At 42.4% G+C, this 24,592-nt stretch overlaps 1 protein-coding gene and 1 pseudogene across 1 annotated transcript in view; both read right to left on the reverse strand.

The window, feature by feature from the left end:
* The window catches only part of LOC142853859 (mitochondrial adenyl nucleotide antiporter SLC25A24-like), a 51,468-nt gene extending 27,760 nt beyond the window's left edge, over positions 1-23,708 (reverse strand). The window contains exons 1-3 of the mRNA XM_075979012.1: positions 23,416-23,708; positions 13,295-13,421; positions 5,726-5,813 (exon numbers count right to left, since the gene is read on the reverse strand). Of these exons, the coding sequence (XP_075835127.1) occupies positions 5,726-5,813; positions 13,295-13,421; positions 23,416-23,598 (398 nt within the window). The 5' untranslated portion in view covers positions 23,599-23,708. The remainder of the gene's footprint in view (positions 1-5,725; positions 5,814-13,294; positions 13,422-23,415) is intronic.
* Positions 20,247-21,194, reverse strand: LOC142853860 (transcriptional enhancer factor TEF-4 pseudogene; annotated as a pseudogene).
* Positions 23,709-24,592: the final 884 nt, after the last annotated feature.

Consider the following 24,592-nt stretch of genomic DNA (forward strand, 5'->3'; position numbering starts at 1 on the left):
TTCACCATTTAAAACTCAGTGTTCCCTTGGCCTTCAAGCGTCTCCAGAGAGGATGGCTCAATGGGGAAAGCGCACTTTGGAACCCACAGTGGGAGGAGAGAGGCTACTCCTGAGAGTTGGCTTCCACCCTCCACACAGGTGTCACAGCACACGTGTGTCTGCACACACACAATAACAAAAATTAAAACTTCATCTTCAAAATGTTTTTTAAGTGTGTCTGGGCAAAATGTAGAGTGAGGTGGGGGGAAATTTAGTGATATTTTTCTAAATGGAAATTTTGTAAAAATAAAAAATTCATTCTCCTGACAAGTAGCTTTGTCTAATGTCCAGCACCAGCAAAACCTCTGTGAGCATTCATGCTCTGACAAGATGCAGGAAATGAGTGTCCGCAGGCACAGTGGGCAGAACTGGGTCCTGTGTAGAAAAGGGAAACAGATGAGCCAAGCGCCCACCAAACTGGTTTCTGGCTGGGGATAGGTGCCAGGCAGTAGTATGCAGAGAAGTAGGAGCCTACGTAGAGAATGGATGGGTAGAACCAAACAGATGTGCAACTCAGAGCTCCCAGGGAGCAGGAACTCACAGTGGAATTCTGTATATATGCGCCCCTTTGTATCACTGGCCAAAAACTAAGCCCCAACGACTCCATTGGCCTGACCATAAAATGATTGCGGTGGCTCCTACTGGCAGTTCCAGCGTTCTTGAGGCTGAGACAGAGCAATGGTTTCAAGGGCCATTCTGAGCTACAGAGTGAGTTCCAGGGCAGCCTGGCTACCCAGACCTCATCTCAAACAAACCAAAAGAAAAGTGCTGAGGGTTGTGTGCTTGCTGGCAAGTCTGTGGCTGTGCTATCTTAGGAAGAAGGGAGGAGTGAGAGCGTCAGTCGGCACACCAGTTCTTGCAGAACATACAAAAGGCACTTGCAATAGCACTTTTGTTCCTGGGTACAGTGCGGTGGGAGAGTTTGCCCAACATGTGTGAGGTCACAGGTGTAATACCCGGTGCTACCACCAAAACCGAAAACTAATCTTACAATATCAGAAATCTGGAAATTGATGAACTAATGATATAATGCAGCAATTTGTACTAACAATGAAAACCACAAATAAAAAGCACATACACTACTTAAAGCAAATTTAACTTATAATGGTAAGCAAAAAATGCATGTGACAGCTCATAAGTACAACAGAGACTCCTGCAGGTTTCCTTTGGACCTCCACATGCACAGGTGCCACGTGTGCCATACACATATATACATACACACATACACACATACACACATACATACATACATACACACATACATACACACATGCATACATACACACATACATACATACACACACATACATACATACATACATACACACATACACACATACATACATACACACATACATACATACACACACATACATACACACATACATAATACATACATACATACACACATCCCCACCTCTCTTCTTGTTCAATCCAGAGGAATATTTTGTTATCAACTATTTAGCAAATGTGAGTTTTTTAGAAGCTCTGGCAACATTTTTAAATGGAAGGGGGAGATCCACATCAGCCCATTTTTGTAAGCATAAATGATATTTTATGAGGTGAAATCATTCCAGGGTTGTTTATTTTTTGTTACAACAGAAGATAGCGGGGTACTGAATCAGGAGAGGCTGTGACAGTCTCGGGGACAGTTAACATCCCATGGAGGGGCTAGCTTTACATCCTACAATGCCAAGCATACTAAACTGCAATTGGGAGTTTCGGCTGTGCATTTATGTCTGAGACAGTTTCAGTTACATCCGGTCTCACGTTTCTAGCAGAACCGTTTCCTAGAAATCCACTAGTCACTCACGGCCCAGTCAGGACCACAGCATCTCTGGTAATGGCAGTTCATTTTCCTAACTGTTGCTCTGCAAGATGGAGATTTTTTTAATATGTGCCGCATATAATATAAAACTGTGAGTTGGTGGAAATGAAGATGCTGAGCATTTGCCTTGTTATGGGAAATCTTACGTTTGAGGCTGGAACATCACTGAACTGTTCATAAAGAAACGCACATGGCTCTTCAGAGTTTGGGGCACATGAACACAGTGTATGACTTCAGAGTTGGGGCTCATGTGTTAAGAACTGAAATGTCTGGTCTGTGCAATGTTCCTCAATCAATAAAATCTCAGTTGTAGAAAAAAAGAGGACAATGAACAAACATGTCAATATATTTGAAAACTTAGGTGAAACTAATAAATTCCTGGAAATATTATTTATTTATTTATTTATATGCTTCTTATATATTTATTATTGGTACATAATTATTCATAATAATGGGTTTCATTATGAAATTTACATACATGTACATGTCTTTGGATCATAATTCACTTCCCCTTTATACTTTCTTGTTCCCCTCCCAACTTCCTGATTTCCTCCCAATGAGGAACTTACACTTCCATGTCGTGTGTGTAGTGTTCATGTGTGTGTGTGTGTGAGGGGGGGGGGGGGAGAGAGACCTAATGTGCTTAATTAGGTTTGCTTACAGGAACATGGGTGAGGATTTGTTTAATGGAGCATGGGCACCTTACAGGGGCTGTACCACTGAAGAAAAGGTCTTCCCCTTCCCTGTCAACCAGAAACTTTGTATAAACCGTCAGGGGTGGGGCCCCAAGATCCTGATGAGCCTAAAATGGTGCAATCTTGTAGGGAATCACGGATTCTCTAAGTTAGAAGTGCAGACCACACCATGCCCTAAGTCATGTTCCACACAACTTCTCCCCATCTTCCTCTGGCTCTTACATTCTTCTTCTATCGTGATGCTACCTGGGCCTTTTAGGGGGTGATATTGATGTCCCAATTATGGCTGAGCACCCAACACTCACTTATTCCTAGCACTTTGATAGTTACCTTTGACCACTGCAAAAAGAAGCTTCTCTGACAAAAGCTGACAGAAATAGTAACCCTTTGCTAGACATAAACCAGTTACCTAAAGGCGATCTGATAGACACATCATACCCATTTAGCAAAACAACAGCAGCTTCACCAGAGGCCCGTGATCTCACAAGCATGTGTGTGCAGGTGAGCTCTTCTGTGCAGCATGTGTGGAGACCTACAGCTGACCTAGAATGCCTTTCCTCAGTCCAGCCTCCAGCTTACTTTTTAAGACAGACTCTAGCCCTGAAGCTCAGTGTCTCAGCTAGATTGTGGGCAGCAAACACCCAAGAGCTGACTGTCCACCCTGCTACTAGATTACAGACTTGAGCCATTCCACTAGCTTCACACAAGTTCTGAGGACATGCAGCAGGCACTGTCCCCACTGAGCCATCTCCCCAACCCCACAGTGTTTGATTGGGTTCTTTGTTTTATTGTTTAATGGTTTGAGCTCTATACATTTTTGAATCTTAATCCTTGGTTGGAGTACAGTTGGCAAAGATTTTCTCCAATTCTCCTCTGGCTTATCTCTTCTCTTTGCCTGTTCATTACATATGGTCTCATTGTAGATCGCTGCCCTTGCTTACTGAGCACCTGGAGTCCCATTTACAAAGTCTTTACCTACGCTTCTATCTTGGAGTGCTTTCCCTGCTTTCTCCTCCAGCAGTCTCAGAAGGTCTTTGATCCACTTGGAGTTCATTATTGTGCGGGGTGAGAGAGAAGGAACTGGTTTCATTCTCAGCACATCCAGTTTGCCCAACACCCAAACAGGCTGTCTTCTCTCTAATGTGTACTTTGGCTTCTTTGTCAAAAAAAAATGGCTGTACCTGCCTGGACTTATATCTAGGTCCCCTGTTCTATTTTGTTGATCTCCTGTGTGTTTTGGTGCCAGTGCCATGCTGTTTTTATTACTATGGCTCTGTATTATAATTTGAAATTAGGTACAGTGATACCTCCAGCACTGTTCTTTTTGCCCAGTATTGCTTTGGCTACCCAGGGTCTTTTGTGCTTCTACATAAACTTTAATATGCTTTTCTTTCTATGGAAAATGGGATTCGGTATTTTTCACAGGTATTGGGCTGAATTTGTACATTGATTTTCACAGGACACACACACAAATACAGCTTTAAAAACACAACTTTTAAAATTGACTCAAGAAGGATTAGAAAGTATGAATGGTTGGTTCTATTAATGTTAATGACATTTAATTAGAATCCTCCCACACAGAAAACACAAGGCTCAACTAGTTTTGTGTAAGTTCTTTTAATCCTTTAAGAAATAAATAACTGTAATGATTAATATTAATTGTCAATTAATTGTCAACCTAGGAGACAAGCCTCCGGGCACACCTGTGAGGGACGGTCTGGGATAAGGTTAACCTCTGAGAAGTCTGGGAGGGATTATCTTGACTATTGATGTGGGAAGACCTGCCCATTGTGAGCAGCTCCATTCTTGGGCAAGTGATCCGAGAGCTGAGTACAAGCATGAATGAATTAGTTCATGGCTCTCTGCTCCTGACTGTGGATATAATGTGATTGGTTGCTGGAATCCTTTAAGTTGCTTTTGTCAAGCTATTCTCTCACTGCAACAGGAAAGTTAACTAGGACAGTAATTCAATTCTATTTTATGCTTGACAAAAAACACCCCCAACTCATTCCAGTCAATATAACCTAAAAAGGTGAAATTAAGAGAGTCAGCAAAGAAAGGCTGATCTGGACTATCTCTCTTATGAAAACAATTGCAAAAATTATGAACAAATTTTAGCAGATTTCATGCATCAAAGTGTGTGTGTGTGTGTGTGTGTGAGAGAGAGAGAGAGAGAGAGAGAGAAAGAGAGAGAGAGAGAGAGAGAGAGAGAGAGAGAGAGAGAGAGAGAGCATGAGCATTCAATTCATGTGCATCTGAAGGCCAGAGGCCAACCTCTGATGTCATTCCTCAGGGGTCATCTACCTCATTGGCATTTTTCTTTTTCTTTCTTTCTTTGTGTTAAAATAGAATCCCTCACTGAGATCTGGGGCATCTTGGTTTGGTATCTATTGCTGTTATAAGGCCATGATCAAAAGCAACTGGAGGAGAAAAGGGTTATTTCATCACACAGTTTATAGCCCATCATATAGGGAACTCAACTCAAGGACAGGAACATGGAGTGGGGAACTGAAGCAGAGGCCGTGGAGGAACACTGGCTTACTGACCTACAAACCATGGTTTGATCATTGGTTTCTTACATAACCCAGAACTACCTTGCCCAGGGGTGGTACCCCCTGAATAGGCTGACCCCTCCCTCATTAATCATTAATCAAGGAAATGTCCCCAGGGACCTACCTATAGACAATCTGATGGAGGTACTTTCTCAGTGGAGGCTCCTCTTCCCAGATAACTTTAGCTTTTGTCAAGTACACACACACACACAACACACACATACACACCCACACACCAGGCCATGGGACTTGTTGGCTAGGCTGGGCTGGCTGGCTAAGAGGTACAGGAATTAATTTGTCTCCACACTCTCAAGCATGTCACCATACCTAGACTTTATGTGGATGCTGGGATCGAACTTAAGTCCCATGCCTCACAACAAGCACTTTGCCAACTGGGGTACCCTCCACAGACCCCCATGAGAGAAAAATTCAATGTGTTTACCACAAGAATGAAAGCAGATGAATTAATGTAGAGAAAACTAAACAATATACCACACATACAGACTAAAGAAACACATGTTCAATCATCTCATAAAAGTAAACTCATTTGATTTTAAACTGTCCCTATAAAATGAGAGAAGGAGCTTGAAATGTCACATGTATAGCAATACCTTTTCAGGATGTCCTTTGCCTGAGAGAGAGAAATGTAGATCCCCAAGGACTGCACCGCAGCGACTATTTCTGAAGCGTCTATAACTCCTTGAAAAAGTGAGAGAGACCAGGTTAAGTATCTGAAAAGATGGCAAAAGCAAAATATCCTTAGAATGCAGCTGTTTTTGATTTAGAAGCCTGAGTTTGGTGGATCTTTACTCTCATACCCTTAACTCGAAGCCTAAAAACTACAAAAGGTTGGCACCAAGATTACATTTGGTAGAAAAGTCTCTTTAAATTGAGACAAGTTCTACTTAGTGATTTATCTCATTAAGTGTGAACATTCATGTTTCAGGAAGAAAACATTGATAGTCATAACTGTCATACTAGCTCGTGGCACAGACATCACTTGGGACATCACATATCCCAGGCGCAGTGCGTTACTCTAAACGCCAAACCACATCTGCCCCAAAGACTACATTACATATCATAACACATTTGACTCTTGCACCTATTTGAACTGAAATGAAGGACAGAAAAGTTGGTGCTGAAGACCTGACTCCGGGGACAAGAATAAATAATTATTTATAAAGTAATATTTTAAAAGATCCTTATAGAAACAAGCTCTTTTAACAGAAACATGTACTGTGCTAAATAACTCAAATAATATGTGTATGTATATATAGAGAGTTTAGTTATATATATAATATGTAATTAAGTATATAAATAAGTGTATATATGTATACATATATATATATATATATATATATATATAATTTAAATTGTCCCTCTTGTTAAGTAGGCCTTAAGTCCAATAAGAGAGCTGTTGGTTTTACCAAGGTATATGTATGGGTGTCATATGTGTGTGTGTATACAATATGCCTAATATGCAATTCATTTTCACATTGCTAGTAGCTGTGAAGGGAAAATTAAAAATTCCATATTCTCCTCAAACTATAGAACACAAATATAACACATATTATTTTCCAAAGTAAAATCAGATTCTTTTACTTTTATTATATCTCTTTCTATTTTAATATTGCAATACAATTATATCATTTCTCCCTTCCTTTTCCTCCCTCCAACCTCTCCCATATACGCTCCCCTGCTTTCTCACAAATATATGGCCTCTTTTTAATTGTTATAATAAATATATATTTGTGTATGTATATGTCTATAAATTTACATATGCATGTATTCTTAAATATATAAATACAGCCTCATTAGTTCACATAGTGTTACCTGTATGTGTATGTTTTTTTTTTTTTTTTTTTTTTTAGAGAGGGAAATCAGAGAAGCTTCTCCATTCACGATAGCCACAAACAGCATAAAATATCTTGGGGTAAATCTAACCAAGGAAGTGAAAGATCTATTTGACAAGAACTTTAAGGCATTGAAGAAAGAAATTGAAGAGGATACCAAAAAATGGATGGACATCCCTTGCTCTTGGATTGGGAGGATCAACATAGTAAAAATGGCAATTCTACCAAAGGCAATTTATAGATTCAATGCAATCCCCATCAAGATCCCATCAAAATTCTTCACAGATCTGGAGAGGACAATAATCAACTTTATATGGAAAAACAAAAAACCCAGGATAGCCAAAACAATCCTATACAATAAAGGATCTTCTGGAGGCATTACCATCCCTGACTTCAAACTCTATTACCGAGCTACAGTAATGAAAACAGGGTGGTACTGGCATAAAAACAGAGAAGTCGACCAATGGAATCGTATAGAAGACCCGGACTTTATCCCACAAACCTATGAACACCTCATTTTCGATAAAGGAGCTAAAAATGTATGTGTATGTTTTAAGGCTAAACATTTGTTCCTGAATAACCAATTGGTATGCCCTTCTCTGGGGAAGACTATTTGTCTAGCTCTCCGAATTCCTTAGTTGCCTGTTGCTCTTTGTCTAAGGTAGAAGTTTCTTGAGCTTTCCTCTTTCCACATTGGTATAAAACTGCTGTCGTCCTTTTTCAGGTCTTGTTTAGGCAGCCATGTTGAGACTTCATAGGTGTAACTTTCTGCCCCCTCTGATTCAGCAATGATCCCTGAACCTTAGGTGCAGACGTTGTTTTGTAGATGATATCACTTGGGACTTGACTCCCAGCTCTGCATTTTGATCAGTTGTGATCTTCAGTAATGGTCTCCATCTGTTGCAAAGAGAAATTTCCTTGATGAGGAATGAAGACTACACTTCTCTGTGGGTATAAGGACAAATATTTATAATGTTGTTAGGGATCATGCTGGTTTAGTAAGCAGCAGTTGCAGGTTCTCCAAGATCCATGACTTCACTAGCCCTGTGTAATTGGCTAGGGTCTCAGTACCAGCCATGATCTCCCTCATGTTGAGCGGGCATATGTCCAATAAGAGAGCTGTTGGTTACTGCCAAGGTCTGTGTGTCACTACTGCACCCTTAGGGCTACTGTGCCATGTTGGTCAATGTTGAGGTTCATAGGCATGTCCAAGTGCCACGGCATATATGTGGAGACCAAAAGACAATGTTCAAGAATCAGTTTTCTTCTTCTACTGTGGAATCATGGGTCAAATTCAGGTTGTCAGGTTTGCACAGCAAGCACCTTTCTCACAGAGTCATCTCACTGGCCCTAATAATTCTTGAATATATGTATCATTCTTTATATCAACAACATCAAAATCTGTAGACACAAGTTTCTGTCCTCCTACCCCAGTCCGGCAGCCATTCAGTCCCAAAGAAACAAGCAGAGGCTTATATTAATTATAAATTGTTTGGCCTATTAGCTCAGGTTTATTATTAACTAACTCTTACAACTTAAATTAACCCATAATTCTTGTTTTGGTTGTCTTGTCTATGTCGTGTTGCTCAATACCTTTTTTCAGTAAGGCATTCTCATCTTGCTTCATTTGTGTCTGGCTGGTAACTGCCTCTGCCTTTCCTCTTCCCATAATTTTATTAGTCTTTGCCCCACCTATACTTCCTGCCTGGCTACTAGCCAATCAGCATTTTATTAAACCAATATAAGTGACAAATTTAACAGTATACAAGAACATTCTTGCACAGCAAAAATGCTACCAGTAATCTACTCATACTTTTCATTTGTATAATACATGAGAAACTATATACATGTGAGGTATTATTTAATCCACCAACAAAGACATTTTTCATACAGAGTCACAATTTTTCTTCATAAAAATAAAATTTCCCAAGACCCAAACAAGGCATTTTACTGGCATACAAACTGAAGTTTCTTCAAATGATAAACTCTAATCCTTACTTAACAAATTGCAAATACTATGCTCATCTGTTAGATTTTTTAGATTGATAATCTGCTACGTAAACCACCATCCTCACTAGAGTTACTATTGCTATAATGAAGCATCATGATCAAAAACCAACTCAGGACAGAAAGGGTTGATCCCACCCACAGTTCCCTGTAACAGTTCACCCTCAAAAGCAGTAGGGCAAGTAGTAATGCTTCTAGAATGGTATCTCTGAAGGTCTTTGGGGGCTAATTTGTAATATTCCAGTTTGACTTATCAAGACTTAGAGCATGATACTAATATATCAACTTGAGAATTTCTTCTTGGTGTCAAATTTATTTTACCTCAGGAGCATTTTCAACTACCAAGGTTTATTAACAGACGTATTAGTCAAGGTTCTCTAAATGAACAAAACTTATTAAATGAACATTTATTACACTGGTCTGTGCAAGTTGGGTAGTCCAACAATGGTTATCTGTATGGTGGAGAGGCTTAAAATTTCATAGGTGTTCAGTCCACGAGGCTGAATAGCTCATCAGTCTCATCTTAGGGCTAGAAAATTCCCAGAGTCTGAACTGTCTTCAGTTCAGTTTTAAGGGCTGCCTTACTTTTTCTATTGCTGCAATAAAGCACCATGACTGAGGCAACTTACAAAAGAAAGTGTTTAATAAGGCATGTGGTTTCAGACAGTTAGTGTCCATGATGGTGGAGCAAAAGCATGGCGGCAGGAACATCTGAGAGCTCACATCTTGATCCACGAGTAAGAGGCAGAAAGCCACACTGGGAATGAAGCAAGTCTTTTGAAAACTCAAGCCCACCACCAGACACCTTCTCTCACTAGGCTGCACCTCTTAATCCTTCCCAAACACTTCCACCATCTGGGGACCAGGTTTTTTACATATATGTACTTTAGAGGGGTCATTCTCATTAAAACCAAATGTTGTGTTCCAATGTCAGCAAAAGATGGTAGTAGCAGTAACAACAAGAGTAGATGAATTCACAGGCAAAAAAAAAAATAGAACTTCCTTTACTCAGACTCTTTATACTTTGAACACTGCTGAAGAGTGCTGCCCCCTCTAGGGAGTGTATCCCCCCAAGCCTTCTACCATCACCAACCCAACCCATATACTACCGCATACACATCACTCCCACAGTTAATCCTTCCAAAAAGTCCCCTCGCAGACTTGTCCAGAGGCATGTCTCTTAGCAGATTAAAATTCAAGTTGGTAACCAAGATTAATCATAACAGGGACAATAGAAATACTATATTTTCCTAAAAGCATTTTAACCTCACTAATTATCTGAGGGTTTTCAGCTTCACAAATGATCATGGTGATAGCAGTCAAGAACAGAATAAAATTCCACAACAACACTAGAGTTTATCTATCTTAGGCCAGCAAATGACCAGCTGTAATTAACCAGAATATAACTAGGTCTGAAAACCTATATAGATAATGACTGCACTACTGTTTATAAATGATCAAAAATAACAATATGAGAATGACTGGATGATCCACATCCTGTTACCAGAGTTGTTAGGGTCACAGCCAGGCTAGTAAGTCACACTGGGCCACTTGTCCTCAGTAAGATAATTAAAAACAAAATGAGGTTGGAGAGATGACTCAACAATTAAGAGTGTATACAGCTCTTACAGGGGACCCATGTCAGGCTGTTCACAATTGCCTGGAACTCTAGCTCCAGGGATCTGAAGCATCTGCCCTCCATGGGCACCTGTACCCATGAACAGACACACTTATATCCACACAAGCACACATATGTACACATAAAAAGTAAAGATAAATTAAAATAAGAAAACAAAAAGATACAATGGTGAAAACCAGAAAAAAGGGGGTACTTAAGTATGACCATATTAGGAAGAACAAGAAGGCCCAGTGATCCACCACCCACTAGGTCCATCTTTACACATGGTTCAGGTTTAAACAAAGCACCAGAGGTCTGAGGAAGGAAACAGTCCTGGTCAAGGTCACCCATCCTCAGGTCCCAGCTCCACCTCTCTTTTATAAACATGAAAGGCTGTTGAAACTGTGTGAAGTCTCTTTCCAGGTTCCTTCTGGGGGAACCAACGAGCCAGTCTTTTCCTTCTCCCAGCAGAACACTCCTTTGGAAAACCCTGTGTCCTGAGATTCATTATTTCCACAATCTGATAACCAAAGGGAGTAGGGACATGGTGTCTCTAGAATATCTTCATTCCTTCCAGGACAGCCACACAACTGGAATATTTCCCAGCCACTAAAAATTATGTTTGCTAAAGAAATGAAAACACAATATAACATTAAAAGGAACACTGAACACCAAACTATACATATGTGACTGCAAGTTCATGTAAAGAAAAAAAGAAACAAAGAAAGAAACAAAGTCTATTTGGAATTAAGAAACTGATCAAAATGTAAAAATTGACCTCTAAATAGCAGTGTTAACTGTCAACTTGACAGAACCTAGAATCACCCTTTAGGCATACCTGGGAGATAATCTTGACTGTATTAATTGAGAAGGGAACCCTTGCCCACTGTGGGTGGCACCATTCCATAGATGGATCTTACATATCCATACATGTGTGTGTGGTGTGTGATGTGTGTGTGTGGTGTGTGGTGTGTGTGTGTGTGTGTGTGTGTGTGTGTGTGTGTGTGTGTGTGTGTGGAATTCATTCATCTCTGTCGACCAGCTGCTTCAAGCCCCACCCTCAGGCTTCCCACCAGGATGGACTGTACCCTTCAACCGTACAACAGATAAACTTTTTCTCCCTTCTGTTGTTTTTGTCAGTTTGTTCTTCTTTGGCAGTTTCATATATGTGCATAGTAAATTTTAGCAATTTTCACACCCTCTCTAACCCCCCTCTCCCAATGAAACCTTTTTTCTCTTCCCAAGAAATTCTCCACTATTTCCATGTCTTTTTCCATGTGACCCACTGAGTTTAATTAGGGTTGTTTGTGAGACATGAGTAGGAGGTCATGAGCAGCTTATCAAGAATTACATCACTGAAAAAAGTGACGCCTCTTCCCCTAGCCACCATAACTGCTCAACGACCCTAAGGAGGGGTGGGCCTCACTAGGAAAGGCTGACAGGCCAATCATGAGCAGCTCTTGCGCAGGTAACCAGTGATTGTGAGTTCATGAGCCTAACAGCCATGTCATTCCACACATCTCCCCATCCTCCGGCCTTTCTGCTCTTTCTGCTTTTCTCTTCCTCCATGTTCCCTTGAGTCTTGGAGGGAGTATACAGCGGACTTATCTTAATTAAAGATATAAGATATCAGATGTGGTAGGTATGGTGGAGCACACCTTCAATCCCAGTATTCAGGAGACAGAGGCGGGCGGATCTCTATCTACATAGTGAGTGCAAGGCCAGCCAGGACTACACAATGAAACTCTGTCTCAAAGAATAAATAAATTAAACTTGAAAAGAAGGGCTATAGCAATGTTCTCAACCTGTGGGCCGTGACCTCTTTGTGGTTGAACAACCCTTTGACAGCGGCTGCCTAAGAAAACAGACATTTACATTACAGTTCGTATTGGCAGTAAAATTACAGTTATGATGTAGCAACAATAAATCTTATACTGAGCAGTGGTAGCACACACCTTTAATCCCAGCATTCCTCAGGAGACAGAGGCAGGTGGATCTCTGAGTTTGAGGTCAGCCTGGAGTCTGGTCTATAAAGCAAGTTCCAGGACAAGCTCAAAAAAAAAAAACCAGACAAAATAATAATAATAAATTTCTGGGGCTGGAGAGATGGCTCAGAGGTTAAGAGCATTGCTTGCTCTTCCAAAGGTCCTGAGTTCAATTCCCAGCAACCACATGGTGGCTCACAACCATCTGTAATGGGGTCTGGTGCCCTCTTCTGGCCTGCAGGCATACGCACAGACAGAATATTGTATACATAATAAATAAATATTTAAAAAATAATAATAATAATAATAAATTTCTGGTTGGGGGTCAGCACAACATGAGGAATTGTTTTATATATATGAATGTGCTGGACAAGGCACTCAGCACTCAGGAAGCAAAGGCAGGAAGATCTCTGTCAGTTCAAGGCCAGCTTGGTCTATATAGCAAGTTTCAGGCCAGCAAGGGCTATACAGTGAGATTTGCAACCTCAAGAATTTCCTACAAAAAAGAAGAAATTCAAGTTGCTTTTGGTTCTGGTGTTTTATCATAGCTAAAGAAACCCAAAGACATCAATTATATTATTCTATGTAATATAAAAATTATTGCTAAATAATAAATTGGATCTGACAGTAGGAAGAAATTAAAAAGGCTAGTAAAATTATTCATTAGCACTAGTACTTATGCATATCAAGCTAACTGTGGGGAATACATACACACACCATCATTATTTCTGTCCAGACTCTTAAATGCCAGTTTCATTTTCTTCTCGTGGTCTTGAAGGTACTGTACAAATTCTTCAAAATCTAGTCCTGCATCAGCATTGGAATCTGCAGCCTGAAAAATGGTCTACAAGAGAAGAAACTCATTGCAACAAGTATATGTGACCCCATTATGCCATGCTAGCATTAGTTCATTTCACTCACACTATATGGTTTCCATTATAAGTGTCCAGTCCCTAGTGTTTAGTCATTAATGTAAGCCTAAACACATTCAATTATTCAGTTTTTTTAGATTCATGCAGTACTGAAGTCAAGAGCCATCATGTCATCTCAAATCAATATGAAATTTATTAGTAAATATTTACTTCAATTACACACACCTCAATGGCTTAAGGATACAAAGGTATAGAGCCTTTGCCATCAGAGACAACATAAAATCTGTGATAAACACGAAACTCTGATGTTCCTCAGATTATGGTTTAAGACCTAGCCTTGTGAAGTAAGCATGTATGTTCGAGTCTCACTAAGTCCTTACTTTTTTTTTTTCGAGACATGGTTTCATTGTAGCTTTGAAGTCTGTCCTGGAACTAGCTCTTGTAGACCAGGCTGGCCTCAAACTCACAGAGATTCGCCTGTCTATGCCTCCTGAGTGCTGGGAATAAAGGTGTGTGCCACCACTGCCCAGCTTCGTCCTTAAGCTTTTTAAAATAAAAAAGTTAACATTATAGGACTGGATAGATGACCCAGCAGTTAAGAACACTTGCTGCTCTTCCAGGGACCTGGGTTCAGTACCTAGCACCCACATGGTTACTTTCAACCTCCTGTAACTCCAGTTCCAAGGGATCTAGCATCCTCTCTGGACTCCACAGGCACCAGATACAAACACAGTACACTTAACATAAATGCACATAAAAGATTTATACATGTAAATATAAATAAATCTTTCAAAAACAGTATGTTACAAAAACTGTATATTCCCAGAAGACTCTTACCACACTGACCATATATTATTCATCTTTGTATCATCAAATGTCTAGCATAAAGTATGAAATATTGGCCTTTAATAGATTACATATCTCAAACTTATTATTTATTGAATTTGAAAATAAATGCTATGAGCTGAAAACTAGATCACACTGCACAGCACACACTGAACACCACACACACCTTACATTGCTCACACCATATGCTGCACAGTGCAAATTTGCCACACTGCACACTGTACACCACACACTGCATGTTGAGCACACCGCACATCACACACCACACACACATACTGCACACAATACACCACTGGTAATAAAAAGACAAAAAGCTACGGTCTCTGGTCTGAAGCAACTTATAGACTAGTAAAGCTGACTCACATAACCACGGGTAGTATGTTAGGTAAAATAATGCGAGAAATTCAAGTGTGAGACAGTAAATGAAGTGAGAGTGCTGAGCCTCTCCAGAGAGCCTTCAGAAAGGAAGACAGCTTGCGCTGAGATCCACAAGGAAAAACATTTGCTAAACAGATAAATAGGAGTAAACATTTCTATAATATGTGAAATATTTACATGGAGATAAAATAGATGTTAGTTATAAAAATATAGTAATATTAATGGTGATAATAACATTCAAAATGTATTGATCATTTAGTCCTAAGAAAGTTATGGCTATAAGATTATTTCATCTATATCCTGCTGTAGAATGATCTTCTGTATACTGTAAATATGTCATAGGGATTAGTTTAATAAAGGAGCTGACTGGCCAATAGCTGAACAGAATAAGGTTAGGCAGAAGAGACAAACAGAATGATGGGAGAAAGAAGGGTGGAGTCAGGAGTTACCAGCAGAGACAGAGAGGAGAAAGAAGGGCATGCTGTCCTGAGAAAAGGTCACAAAGTGTAGATAAAAATATGGGTTAACTGAAAATGTAAGAGTTAGCTAGTGTCAAGCCTGAGCCATTGGCCAAGCATTTATAATTAAGACTCTGAGTGGTTATTTGAGAGCAGCTGCCAGCACAGGAAAACACCTACACTACACAATTTGCTAAAAACGAAATGAATGGAAGAAAAGATAAAGAGGGGAGAAATGCTACAAGAAATATCTCAAATTAATGCTTCGGGTTAGTGGTTTCCATTAAGCAGAATGTATATGGTGCTCACATGATATCTTGGGATTTCTACTGCTATGAAGAGACACCATGCCCACAGCAACTCTTATAAAGGAAAAACACTTAATTGGGGTGGCTTACATTTACAGAGGTTCAGTCCATTATCATCACAGTGCAACATGGCGGCACGCAGGCAGACACGGTGCTGAAGAAGGAGCTGAGATTTCTACATCTTGATTCAAAGGCAACAAGAAGATTGAGTCTACACTGAATGTAGCTTTAGCATAGACCTCAGAGCCCACCCCCATGGTGGCACACTCCCTCCAACAAGGCCATACTTCTAATAGTGCCACCCTCTGGGGGCCATTTTCTTTCAAACCACCACACATGAAAACAGTATTCAATCACAGCTTGAGAAAATTAGTCTTTGCTCCACAGAGCCACTGCATCTGGCTTGAATTTTAGAGACACACCACCTAGGCTTTGAACTACCTTTTGTTTAAAGTCAGTGATTCTTCTCTGAGTTCTTCCTGAAGAATTTCAGAGCCTTTGCAAAACTGAGTCTTGAGAGGACCTGGCAAACCAGGAGATCTGTAGCTGAGAATTGCTTAGGCAAATCATTCAAACAACTCCAGATAAAAAGTTTTGGTATGCAGAAACTGACTTGCTAGAGGAAAAATTTGTGTAACAATAAAAGGAGGCTTTTGCAAAGCCGCAAGTTTCAGTCCATCAGAAGCTGGACCTCCCTACTGCAGAGAGCCTAAATTTTATCTTGGATAATGCTTCTTGGACTTGACCCAAACAGAACACTGACGTTCACGTACCATTCCCTCTTGACTATATCATGAGAAATGCCTCAAAACTTACCAATTTCTTAAAACCAGAGTAAACGTCTCAACTTCACCAGGTAATATGGTATTTAAACAAAATGTTAAAATACAACTTTTAAAATGTCCATTTTATGGTTATTTGTAATCTACTAGCTTTCTACGTATGGCAGAAATGCAAAGTTTTACTTTAAAAATAAATCTTTGAGAGTGATATTAACAATATCACAGAATAAAGTTTTAGGTTCCTCTCCACCACATGCACACACACCAGAAAACTTAACTATTGACAATACATACCAGAACATCTTTTTGAAACCCCTAAGATTTAGAAGCAAGTCTAAAACATAATTGGCAGAAGTGAAGGATAAGAACTAGAACAACAGTCTCACTTAAAGCATGATGTCGCTCCCAATTCACTGAAGTCAGAATAAGGCCAGATAGAATCTCTTCATGACAAGCTCCTGTAGTATGAGGGCAGCAGCGGGCTGCTTCCCGTTGCCCAGCTAGCTTTACCCGAAATAATTACACGGAAACTGTATTCTTTTAAACACTGCTTGGCCCATTAGTTCTAGCCTCTTATTGGCTAATTTTCACATCTTGCTTTAACCCATATTTAATAATCTTTGTAGCACCTCAAGGTATGGCTTACCAGGAAAGATCTTAACCTGTGTCAGTGTCGGGTGGGAGAATCATGGCGACTGCCTGACTCGACTTCTTTTTCCCAGCATTCTGTTCTGTTTACTCCGCCTACCTAATTTTCTGTCCTATTAAAGGGCCAAGGCAGTCTCTTTATTTAACCAATGAAATTAACACAAAACAGAAGACTCTCCCCCATCAAGCTCCTATAAGACAAAAGACAACCAGAGGTAGCCACCTAGCTTCCCTAGCGTTCTAACATAGTTGCTGGAAGGCCCATCCAAGTCTAACTGCACATAGGCCACAAGGAGTAGCAACATGGCTGACTACTTGCAGTAAGACAGAAACCCAAAAAAGGGAAGTTGGGTCCAAGAGTATAAGGACGAGCACGTAAATCTTAATGTCATCTCTCTGTTCCTGCCAGGTTTAATAGGCAACTAGAAACATCAGTCAACCCCATGCCCACTTTTAAAACTGAGCTGGCTGCCCTCAGAAACACAGCATCAAATGTAACCTGATTCTACATAGATGCTAGTTTATACACACAGCCACAGGGCACACTCCATCAATAATTACCCAGAAAAGAAATGCTCAACTCCCTTGATTACAAACAATCATGGAGACTGGAATTGTTCGATCCAGAAAGTCAAGGAGTAGCTCGACTCATCCAAAATGCCTGCCAATGACACCAGACAAGGAGAGTCCAATACACCTGCATTTTGAAAAAGCACAGTAACTCAATTTCCCCGACCTAACATATCAGACAAATACTAAGCCAAAAGCCCAAACCTACAGCTCCAATTTGACAAAGAGGCAGTACTCAATGTTACATTTCTAAGAAACACAATCTGTGGTAGTTTGATTTAAAATGACCTACATAGGTCCATAGGGAGTGGAACTATTAGGAGGTGTGGCCTTGTTGGAGAAGTGTGTTTCAGTCACTTCCTGCTGCCTGCCAGTCCAGTTTGTGGAACTGGCAGCTCCTTCTCCAGCACCATGCATCCCTCCGTGATGATAACTGACTGTCAGCCAGCCCCAGGTAAGTGGTTTCCTTTAGAAGAGTTGCCATGCTCATGATGTCTCTTCACAGCAATAAAATCCTAAGACAGAAGTTGGCACCAGAAGCAGGCTATTGCTGTGATAGACCTAGCCATGCTTTTGTTTGAAAGAATGTGGACTTTGGGACTTTGAATCAGGAAAGCAGCTAAATGCGTTAAGTGAGGGCTTAATGAGCTATCCTAGTAGGACCATGGAAGACAGTAGTGCTGAGTTTCAAAGGAGAAGAAGAACTTTAGTATGTAGCCTAGAGACTGTTCTTGTGATATTTTGATGAAGACGATGGCTGGTTTTTTACCTTGCCTGAAGAAATCTGTCTGAGACTAAATTGAAGAGTTTTGGATTAGTTGTGTTGGCAGAGGAAATCTCAAAACAGTCTAGTATGAACTCTATCGGTTGTTATTACTTTTCACTCATAATGAAAAGGTGCAAGGGAAAAGCAGAAAATGTACAATCTGAGGAGGAAAGGGGCACCAGGAAGTAGAAGAGAGCTAAATCCTGTGTTCAAGGAGATAAATAGATTTAAAAAATGAAGTGACCCCAGGGTAAGAGCCAGTTAAGTTTCCAACTTTTTTTTTTTTTTTTTTTTTTTTTTGGTACCTGGAGGGACAGCCGTGGGTGCTGGGAACCGAACTCTTATATTTTTGGTTGTGAGCCTAGCCTTTAACGGCTGAGCCATCCCTCCAGGCCAAGTTTCCAACTTTTGAAAAGGAACTAAAGACAAGTTTAGAGCTGGCGTGGTGGTGCACACCTTTAATCCCAGCACTGGAAAGACAGAGGCTGGCAGATCCCCGAGTTTGATGCCAGTCTGGTCTGTAGCACAAGTTTCAGGACAACCAAGCTTAGGCAGTGAAAGACAGAAAGCTGGTGAAGAGTAACTGAACAAGGGGGCATGATTCAGTTTCAGCAAGTAGCAGAATTTGGCAGCTTTGGCCATATGGTTCTGAGAGTTAAGGATAGAAGAAAGGGGTTATGGAATTTGTCCCTAAGGAAAGCCACTGAGTCAGGCATGTGTCAGCAATGTCCCTGAATGGAAACCTAGTAGAGAAGCCATTCCATGAAGCTGTGAAGTTGAAGCCTGGATTGTCTTGGAGAATCCAAGATGTTAGAGGTACCAGAATCATGGAGTACCTGCCGAGGAAACCTGCTAACAGGAAGTGGAACCAGCCCAAAAGAAAGAAGTATATTATAGTCAACAGGCCTAGCAGCAAGCAGAAAACCACACAGTACTTGTCTAGTGTCTCCATTATGTTCTCTTCTGGTCTCTGAGTCTCAGGTCCAAAGCTACTGAGTCAGAGCTATCCAAGCATGCGAAATTATCCTGAAATGCCCTAGCACAGTGAGATACTGTAAATTAATGCCTTCACCAGACATTTAGGAATTACCAAGTAGAAGACAAAACAGCTTTTAGGTTGAAGATCACATGAAGGATTCAATTTCCCTGACATAATGCAACTTTCTTGATTAAGAGCACTTAGCTTAATTTCAGATCACTGAGAAAGAAAAGCAACAGCCCAGCATGTTCTGACATGTTTGGAGGCTTGGGAATATTCCACATAGCAAACTTTAGGGCTAGGGTACAGAAGACTAAGTTTTTAGAAGCTGACATCATGGTACCAAGATACTGAAACTGAAAAGTGGCCAGTTTACAAGACCTGGGGAATGTTATCCACTGCTTACAGGGTTTTCAGCTCTGCAGAACAAGGTCTTTTTTTTTTTAATAGCTTTATTCTCCTTCGGAACATTACCATCACTCTTGGGGAAAGGAAGGTGGCAGAATGGTCTGAGGCTCACTTAAAATAGGGATGAGATTAAGAAGTCCCACCCCACTGCTTGCCCTAGCTGAGATAACACATCTTAACACTGTGTATAAATATCTCCTTATATTAAAAAAAATTCAGGTCCTACTTCATTCTGCCCCCAGGTGGGAAGCCGTTATCTTCAGTCTGTGACATCCCAGATCAGAGAAAGGGTGGGGGGGGGGGGAGGCAGACATGGGGCGGGTGGAAAACAGGAAGGGCACAAGGCAATGAGTAATGTCTCCCACACTGCCCCGCTCCCTTCTGCAGAAGAGCACAGAGGGGCTCTATAGAACTGAGAGACCAGTGCTCACCTGTCCCCAATCCCTGATGCCCTGTCAAATGCTCCCTATAAGGTCAGCTCATTCAGCTCAACAAGTTTTGGGGTTAACCTCTAATAGGAGCCAGCCCCCCTTGCTCAATCTTGAAATCAGGCCTTTTTATCATGGCCCTCTCTCCAAATGAGGGGTACAGGGAGAGCCAAAGGATCCTTCCTGGGAAGGCGTGTTCTGAGGACAACCAACAGTGGGGGCCCCATCAGTCCCTGACCAGGAGGTAGATGTGGTCTTGGGCTCTGTGTTCACTGTTGGAGACATCAAAAACGTAGGCAGTGCACAGCAGCAATTCCTGAGTGTCCCTGTTGATCACCACCTGGAGGAGGGTGAAGTTCTCCAAGACACTGTTCATCATGTAGCATTTGGGCAGCTGCCACAGCTTGTGCAGGAAGTTAACCAGGTACTCACACATGGGGAGCGCATCAGGGGGTACACAAAGCGCCCATCCTCCAGCTGCCACTCCCCCCCCCCCCCCCCCCCGCTCTGTCTCCACCTTCTCCACCACTTGCTTGCCAAAGGAACAGACCTTGGAGGAGCAGGTAAGTGTCATGAGCTCCCAGCTCTCATACTGGCTGCTCACTCCATAGAAGCAACCGCTGCCTCCACTGGTCCCTGCCTCTTCGCCACTTGGGCCCCAATTCAGGTCCGCCCAGAACTTGACCAGGAAGGATGCATGGGGTGGCCCTCGGTCATACAGCTCCTGGAGGCCACCCTTTTTCTTGGGGAACTTGTCATAGATCTGTTGCACGTCCACACTCTCCGGGGGCGGCGCTCTAGGACTGGGACACTGCTGAATGATATGGACAAACAGATGCCTCTGGACCGAGTCAACTGCGCCCGGTGGTTCCACAAAGGCTGAGAACTCTACCAGCTGCAGGCACACAATGCCCAGGGCCCAAGCCTGCCAGGCTAGGGGAGATGGAGCAGGCAGGCACAGGGGTGAGAGGGCTGGGGGCGGCTCATACCCTGGTAGGTCAGTGGATGGAGGATTCAGTGACACAGAGAATGGTGTCTGGGAAGAATGGCTTCACGTCTGGAATATTCCACGGTGGCCCAGAGTTCCTGGACCAGAACTGGAAAAGCTAAAAGGACCCAGCTTGGCCTGGAGGGATGGTGCAGAGATGAGCTGTGCCGAAGACATGGTAGCCATCGTCTGGAAGGTCTTGTCCTTGGAGACTTGGTCCTTCAGCTTGGACTGAATTTCTCTCGATTTCCTTCTAGCCAAAACCTGGATGTGACTCAAGACCTGCTTGTGAGTTCTTGTCATCCCTGTCCTCAGTTTGATGTAACGGGCAATGAGTTCATTCTGGCCATACATCTTACCCTCATCTGACAAGATGATCTTGCATCAGCCACACAGAGGGTATATGGCCTGGGCCTCTTGAAAACTCTGCTCAATGTCTGGGCTCCACACACCCTCTGCATTAGGGCCCACATCACCTCCAACACCCTCACTGCCTCTAGTGCCCTCCTCGCTGCCTTCCTCACAGGCCATCCAGGCCCCACCATCATCCAGGGGGGCCCTAGTCCGGTTTCCCCATCTGGGCCTCCCGGCCTGGGCAGGGCCAGAACAAGGTCTTATAAACGCTGCTCTTCCCATAGACACATACATGAAGAATTTAATTTGATCCTTATCTCTCCCCCTGCACAAAAAGCCATTCCAAATGGATCAAAGAGCTCAATGTTAGACATGAAAGTGAGCCTTCTAGAGGACAGATTAGGGAGTGCACTTAAGGCTAGAATAAAGACTTTCTGAATAGGACCCCTCAAGAAGGACCTAGGGTCAATGATTGACAAATGGGTCTTTGTGAAATTAAAAGGCTTCTGTAATGCAAACTGTTAAGCAACTAAAGGGGCAGGCTATTGAGTAGGAAAAAAAAACATCTTTGCCAGCTATACATCTTATAGAAGATTAGTGTCTAAAATATACAAAGAACTCAAGAAACCAAACAAATCCATTTAAAAATAGGGCAATGAACTGAACAGAGTTCTCAAAAGAAGAAATGCATATTGCTAAGAAATCATTAGTGTTAAACATCTTGAACTATCAAATTAATAGAAATTAAAATGGCATTGAGATTTCATTGCACCCCAATCAATGTGGTTATCATCAAGAAAGCAAGTAACAACTGTTGGTGACATTGAGTGGAAAGGGGAACCCTCATTTGCTACTGGTGAGACTGGAAACTAAAGCCACCAGGATGGTAATCAGTGTCAGGGGAGAATCCTCAAAAGGCTATAAATAGATCTACCATATGAGCCAGTTATATTACTCAACAGGTATATACTCAAAGGACTTTATGTCCTACCACAGAAACATTTGTTGGGCCATGTTCGTCACCTCTCTGTTCAAAATAGTTAGGAAATGAAAACAGCCTAGATGTCCAGCAATGGATGGATGGATAATGAAAATGTGACGCATATATACAACTAAATTTTGTTCAGTCATAAAGAAAAACGAACCCATGAACTTTGCGGGTAAATGGATGGAACTGTCTTTTAGAAAATTACTTTGTTAACCCAGACCCAGAAAGATTACTCTCTCGCAATTGACGCCACAAATCTTTTGACTAGTGTGTTTAACTTGGAGCACCTGTAGGCCAGGAGACTAGAAATGGGCCCTGGGATGGTGGACCTAGTTTTCATAAAAATCCTAGTTTATGAAAGATACTAATAAAATATAAGTCTGTTGGCTTGCCTTGGATTTGGGGACTGTTAAGTCAAAGACACCAGTTCTGGGATATTCATCTGTATACAGTTCCTAAGACAAGCTCCCATAGGCTGAAAGCCCCTTGAGAACAACAGGCTTACTGTGGACAAAAGCTAGCACAGTCCTGACCCTTCTGGACAGGAAATGTTCAGAACCCCAGAATCTCCTTCAAATGCCAGGGCGGTTTTGTCACTACAGATAACGACTATTTTGAGAATGATGACGTTTCACTGTGGCTGTGTTATTCAGTATGAAGAATCCAACAAAAGGGCTGGAGAGATGGCTCCGTGGTTAAGAGCATTGCCTGCTCTTCCAAAGGTCCTGAGTTCAATTCCCGGCAACCACATGGTGGCTCACAACCATCTGGAATGAGGTCTGGTGCCCTCTTCTGGCCTGCAGACATACACACAGCCAGAATATTGTATACATAATAAATAAATAAATAAATAAATAAATAAATAAATAAATAAATAAATAAATAAATAAATAAATAAATATTTTAAAAAAAGAATCCTTTCAAAAGGGGATTCCACTCCTGCTCCACAAGCTTAGGAAAGCTCTGGAAAATTCTGAAAGGGCCAGGGTCGCAGGTTGGGTCCGCTCGGTGCTACAAAGTCTTTCCAGCATGCGCAGGGCCACATGCTCTCCCTCCGTGGCTCACCTTTTCTGAGTTGGAATCAAAGGCGGAATTCCAGTACCTCAGCCCATCTCTGAGCTCCACGATGTCCACCACACCATCCCCATTGCGGTCCAGGTCTTCGAAGAGGATCTCATAGGCCAACTGGGTATAGACACTCTGGCAGGCCGCAGAGGGCAGCACGAAGCCCCGCAACCAGCACAGCATGACCCCCGCTGCGGCCGCCACGACCGCTGGGGCCACCGCACAGAGTCGCAGGTCGGCACCTGGGCCGCGCCAGCAGCAACCGCCTGAGCCCCGAGCGCCACGGTTCTCCCCACCCCCACCCCCACCCCACCCCCGGAACCTTGAGAACCGGGAGCGCTGCAGGTGGGAACCTGGACTCCGCGTGCAGGGTGGGAACCTGAACTCTGCGTGCGCGCGCCTCCCTCGCCGGAAGTTGGACGTTGGGGCGCCCGAGGCTGTGACCACCCAGACCTAAAGCCGCCTTGGGAAGAGGCTGTGAGTGTGGAGTCCTGCAAAAGGACGCTAAGGGCAGCACGGTTCCCAGGAAGTGTGGAAAGTGAGTGTAGAAAGTGTCGAGGTGTGAGGGTCGATTCTCCCCTGTGGGCTTCTTCACGAAGAACGATACAGCCCAGCGACACAGGTTGTCAACCTCTTCGAAATAACCGTTATGCGCAGTACCATAGCTGCTGCCTGGCCCTGGGAGCCATGACTGTGTTTGTGGCCGTTCGTTCGCTGTTTACTGTTTCTCAGATGCGGAGACTGAGGGAAGCTGCTGTGTTTCGTGGGACTTTCTCCGTTTGGGATCTACTGCCCTAAAGCCACCCCGCACTCCAAGGAAGACCGGCAGGTAGGCATCTGGACTGGGTGGAGACACGCTCTACCTGGTCTGAAGAAGGAAGGGAGGAGCCTGTCCTCATACCTGTCCTCTTCTGCTCTCCCGAAGAAATGATTTCCTATTAACCCATTTCCTCTTCCTTGTTTATCTATTTATTTATTTGGGGTTTTTCGAGACAGGGTTTCTCTGTGTAGCTTTGGAGCCTGTCCTGGCACTAGCTCTATAGACCACGCTGGCCTTGAACTCACAGAGATCCACCTGCCCCTGCCTCCCAAGTACTGGGATTAAAGGCCTGTGCCAATACTGCCTGGCACTCACTTTCTTCTTAAAGAGACTGTGGTCTCGTTCAGCCATTGCCAC

Source organism: Microtus pennsylvanicus, chromosome 7 (assembly GCF_037038515.1).
Source record: "Microtus pennsylvanicus isolate mMicPen1 chromosome 7, mMicPen1.hap1, whole genome shotgun sequence".
NCBI lineage: Eukaryota > Metazoa > Chordata > Mammalia > Rodentia > Cricetidae > Microtus > Microtus pennsylvanicus.